This window comes from Anabas testudineus, chromosome 13, assembly GCF_900324465.2.
Source record: "Anabas testudineus chromosome 13, fAnaTes1.2, whole genome shotgun sequence".
NCBI lineage: Eukaryota > Metazoa > Chordata > Actinopteri > Anabantiformes > Anabantidae > Anabas > Anabas testudineus.
The window spans coordinates 19501357-19506714 of record NC_046622.1 but is presented as its reverse complement, the minus strand read 5'-3'; the positions used below and the strand labels follow the sequence as shown (position 1 = coordinate 19506714).

Below are 5358 nucleotides of genomic sequence, written 5' to 3'. Positions count from 1 at the left end.
AGATTTTTTTTTCCTATAATGTCACAAGAAATTTAAAAGTGTGCTGTGCTCTCTGAAAAACTACAGTATCAATCAATAGTGCTTTTGACCATCTTTCTGCCAAACGCTTGGTTAAGAGTTTATACAGTAGTGAGTGCATTTACTGTTGTTTTGTTGTTTTCAAGCACCCCATGATTACTTCAATGCAAATTTTGCATTGTATCTGTAATGTCCATAACGAATACACAAATGAAAATGTAAATGAATTAGCTCTTTACCTGTCAATCAAAGTTGTCAAACCTGCCAAGACATGCCCCGTTTTTTATGATCAAATAGCTTTTAATTTCAATAGTTTATTAAAAACAAACTTTTCAAATAAGAATTACAAATTGAACTAAATCAGCTATATATACCTAAAACAACTCAACTACAATATGTAATCTACAAACGTCTCTGTGAAGGATGCAGTCAAATTATAGTCAAATATACAGCCTGTGGCTTAACACAGAAATCCCAATTCTGTTTCCAGGAAATCCTTACAGCACTTGGTCTTTCATACCAGTAACAGTATTCTTCAGCTAAGGAGACTGTAAGTAAAATGTCAGAATGTAGTTAAGTGATCTTATTTAATATTCCTTTTCACATCTTAAATGCTTAACCTACTTATGCATATGCATATATCCTAAATACATATGCAAGTATGTAAATGTAAAGTTTATGTGTGTAGATGAATATGGTAGTTGTTACTATGAAAAATGAAAAATAAATAAATAAATAAATAAATAACTAAATTAAAGAAGAATAATCAAAATGTAAGATTTGTTTAGCATTTTAACACTAAAGTCTGTTCTGTTTAAAATATTATTTAATGAGTATTAACTAATCTGATGAATGTATTGCACTATCTTGCAATGTCATAGTTACTCGGCTGTTTTTATTTTTGTGTGTGTGAAATGTGTGTTGTTTCATGGAACTACTAGATCAACTACAACATGTTCTTATCCTAATACAGATTATATGTTTCATTGTTAACCTAAAATTCATATCTATGGATGATGTTAAAAATTGACTTTAAAGCTTACATTTGGACTATGATTACTAAACTATTGTTTTTTTTTCTCACCTCCTTCCTCATCTATTTCCTCCCATACCCTCTCTTGTCTTGTCCTGTTCTCCTCTGATGGTATCTTCCCTCCTTTCCTCCATTCTTCTCTCTAGGTGCTTAATTGCACACAGTTGGTTGACGTGCTAAAGAGGTACTATCTTTCACCAACGTATGGCATTGAGTTCTGCATTTGTTTCCCTGGCAACCTTTTAGTTGTACTTGGTTATCTACATCTAGATCATGCCTGTCGATCTTTACTCCTCCATACTCTTTGAAGCTTGGGCTAGCATGGACTATAAAGTCAATTTTGCACTGAATCAGTTTTTAATGCAATAAACTATATTTTAACTCAAAAATTACTTGTCTATTAACTATATTCCTGCTAGTGACAAAAGCAAGTGATAGGCGTAAGAAGTTGAGAACCTAAATGCCAAATAGAGTACTTCTTCTACAATCACAGAAATGTTATTATTCTTACACTTACCAGTGACTTGGCTTTGACGAATGTCCTGTGTAATATTAAACTTCAATAGCTGACTATCTCTGTCAGAGTACTCCAGTACTACTACAGTAGGTGTTTTTCTGAATTTTTATATCTCCTTTCTCTTTCAAGTTTTGAAGTGGGACATTCTACAAATAAAACATAAAAAGAATGTTTTTGTGTTACACATAGGGTTTTACACATCCATGTAATTAGGTCTGCATAGCTCCCACCATTTCATTTAAAGAGGGGAAAATATGTGCATACAATATCTGCATACACATCTATACATAAGAATACTGTTACAAGTAAACAATACACTCTACAATCAGAGAGGAAGCGGGATATTTCTAGATGTACAAGACTGACCTTTGGTATTTGAATCATCATTTTGTATAAATAGATCACACAGATGCTGTATAACCTGTTACAGAGAGAGGGATGCTTTTTTTTATCCCTAAACCTTTTCGGTAGAAAATGTGTAAATTATTATACATGCTAAATGAACTTTTAAGTTGAGAGGATCAACAGAGTGACTAGTAAGAAAGATAACATGCCTATTTGAAGCTAATTAAATAAATATGCTACGGACCAAAGCCAGATATAAATGTTTGCAAGCATTAGCAGACTAATGTAAAAAGAGGAACTATAAAGTGTTCATGGAACATAGCAAGCTAGAAATAAAAGATGCTAGAAGTGATAAACAAATTCATGAGTCATACATCTAAATAAAGATAAGGTGCGTATATAAACTCTTACCATTAGGCAAGTAGTCAGACTGAAAAGTAATGGTCATTGCTCTGTGCTTAGAAACTATTTTCTAGGGCAGAGAACAGAATTGTCGATAGAAAAAGAAGAGTGCAGTGCTACTTAGACAGCTTCGAGGAAAAACTAATGCTGTCGTAATTTTTTTATTTTATTAATATTGCTTCTATAGTTGTTTTTATTCTTTTTGTGCATTTTTTTTGTTTTTTTCTTTTTGATTGATGCCAGCCTTCTTCAGCTAAGGAGAGTGTAAGTATAACTAGAGAATAAAGTTAGCAAACGGGGTCAGTCATTTCTTACTTAGCAGTTAATTTCATTTTTTAACTGCTAATTTCTCTATGTCCATACTTAAACTGTAGGTAGGCATGCCTAACTCATCTATGCCTTCCTACATTTGTAGCATGTCTAACTACAGTATTTTTTTGTAAAATGTCATGTAAAAGTTTGCACTGACAGTAAAGCACAGACAGTTTCTTTATATAGAGATAGTATGTTTAAGCAATGTGCTTGAAGGTGCCACTGGCTACTTTAAGAATCAGTTTCCTTTATGTAAAATAACACTTGCAGCTTCACTTACTGTCAAGCAAAGAAAATGTGGAAAGGGCATTAAAGATACTGGCTCTGTGGAACTGTATGTGACTTTATGAAACAGACTTAGCAACTGGGCAAGTCCAATTTAGTATTTAATTGAATGCTCCTTGGTCAGAGTGCCCTTTTTGATATTTTGTACTTCTGCTGTCATAACAATGCAATTTCCCCAATATTGGGACTAACAAAGGTTTTCTTCTTCTTTTTCGTGCTGCACTATACTGTTTATTCTGTTAAAACACTAACTATCACCTACTGGTTGAATTTGTGTTTTACAATACCACTGTTACTCTGCAATTTGTATCCGTGTCTGTGTGTAGGGTTTCCAGAGGTTAGACTGTGGCTGCACCCACGCACTGGTTACATTCTTTAGTTGCACTATGAGCCACTGCTAGGACCACTACATCATGGTAAGTGTTAACCAAACACTGTCTCTTGTTGTGCTGAATGTGGTTAGACTCACACTCTCATCCATTCTTCTCTCTAGGTGCTCAATTGCACACAGTTGGTTGACGTGCTAAAGAGGTACTATCTTTCACCAACGTATGGCATTGAGTTCTGCATTGGCTTCCCTGGCAACCTTTTAGTTATACTTGGTTATCTATTTTGCTTACCAGAGTGGCAGAGCTGTAATATTTACCTCTTCAACCTGGCTGTCTCCAACCTTATTTTCCTCTGCACACTTCCACAGCTCTCTTACCTCTATGCAAATAACCAATCAGAAACCAGGCCCTTTACTTGCATTATCAACCGCTACATCCTGCATGTCAATCTTTACTCCTCCATACTTTTTAAAGCTTGGGTTAGCATGGATCGCTTTCTGCTCATAAAATATCCGACACGAAACCACTGCCTGCTGAGGGTACGGACAGCTCTAATTGTGACAGGACTGAGTTGGTTAGCAGTCAATGTCGAAGTTGCTCCAATGATAGTGTTGATCAGCCGCGACCTACAGAGTGGAAATTCTAGTATCTGCAAGGATTTTTCCAGCCTACAGTTAGAAGGTGATATCAATTTATTAGGCTATAGTCTGGGCCTAACCATAACTGGTTACATTCTCCCGCTTGCAGCTCTTTGTGGTTTCTCTTACCAAATTGCTCATCTGCTACATGTTCAGCAAAAAGTTTTAACACTCAGAGAAGCATCATACAAGAGGCCTCTTAAGGTTGTTGCAACAACAGCAGTCATGTTCCTGGTTCTCTATTCTCCCTACCATGTGCTGAGAAATGTCAGAATAGCATCTCGGCAATTCTGGGCAGGGATGGACCAGTGTGGACTGGCGTACATCGAAGACTTGTACATCTTGACCAGACCAGTGGCCTTCTTGCACAGTGTCATAAGTCCTATCTTCTACTTCTTCATGGGTGACAAGTTCAGAAAGCTCCTACTTGCTAAACTCAGAAAACTGGTCAGAAGGACACAACAGCAAAGGGAAATAGACTTACAATCAAGTTGAACTTCATCATGTCATCACATCTGATAACGAACTGCCTAGAATTAATAATATTACATGACACCTATGGTCTTAGGAGAGCTTTAGATTTTAGATCTTTTTTTTATTCAGTATGTCTAAGGATATGCATATAAGGTATGTGCACACAGAGTTTCTAACTGAATTTGTATTGATATCATGTTTTGTCTTATTTTTCTTTTATTTACTTTCTATTTACTTATTACTTACTATTTTTGTTAATAGTATTTTGTATTATATCATTTTTAATGCAATAAACTACAATTCATCTCATCTAATAATAATTGGCTATGATTCATTGGAAGGAGAAATAATAATATGGAATTGACTAGGCGAAAGCCAATATGCCAAATACTATCTATATGTATATTATTGATTGTAGTTGACTTAATCACCTCTAATTAATCACACAGCTCTAATCAATGCTTTAGGGACTATATTAATACTGGTTGTATTAATATGCCCCTAAGAATACTGCACTTGCTGACCAATAACTTGGCTTGTGAGGAATCTTTTTCAGACTTTTCATATTTAATGTGAAACTCTTGTAGATAATTATTCGTGAGAATTTCTGAGAATTGTTGGCTGTTTTTTTTTGTTCATCAGCACTTACATGTATTTTCCCTATTGCATATTTTATATGTACATGTATATTCTACAACTCAAACATGAACATACTGTGCATTAAAACATAGATAGAAAAATCTGTCAAGGAAATCTGCTTATGATTTGATCTCTATTGTTTATGCTTGTCCTGGATTTACCTGATCCCTGATTGTTGATGCACACCTTAGAATTTAACCTTTTTAACTTATCAACAGGATTTCTCTTTTCATTTTGAGAAGCCCCTTGTTGTTTTTGCCATGAGCAGAGTCAGAACTTTAAAAACATTGTTAATGTGGTTAACAGATGCTAGGAAAAGAAAACCGCAGGGTGTGCATTTCACAGATGTATGAGCACTATATCCCT

The 5358-nt window shown here is 34.9% G+C and overlaps 1 protein-coding gene across 1 annotated transcript; it reads left to right on the top strand.

Moving 5' to 3' along the window:
• The first annotated feature begins 2362 nt into the window (after positions 1–2362).
• LOC113172854 (succinate receptor 1) lies at positions 2363–5014 on the top strand. The gene is made up of 3 exons (XM_026375887.1): positions 2363–2579; positions 3239–3328; positions 3406–5014. Exons 2-3 carry the CDS (start codon positions 3326–3328, stop codon positions 4372–4374), a joined length of 972 nt encoding a protein of 323 aa, XP_026231672.1. The 5' UTR covers positions 2363–2579; positions 3239–3325; the 3' UTR covers positions 4375–5014.
• Positions 5015–5358: the final 344 nt, after the last annotated feature.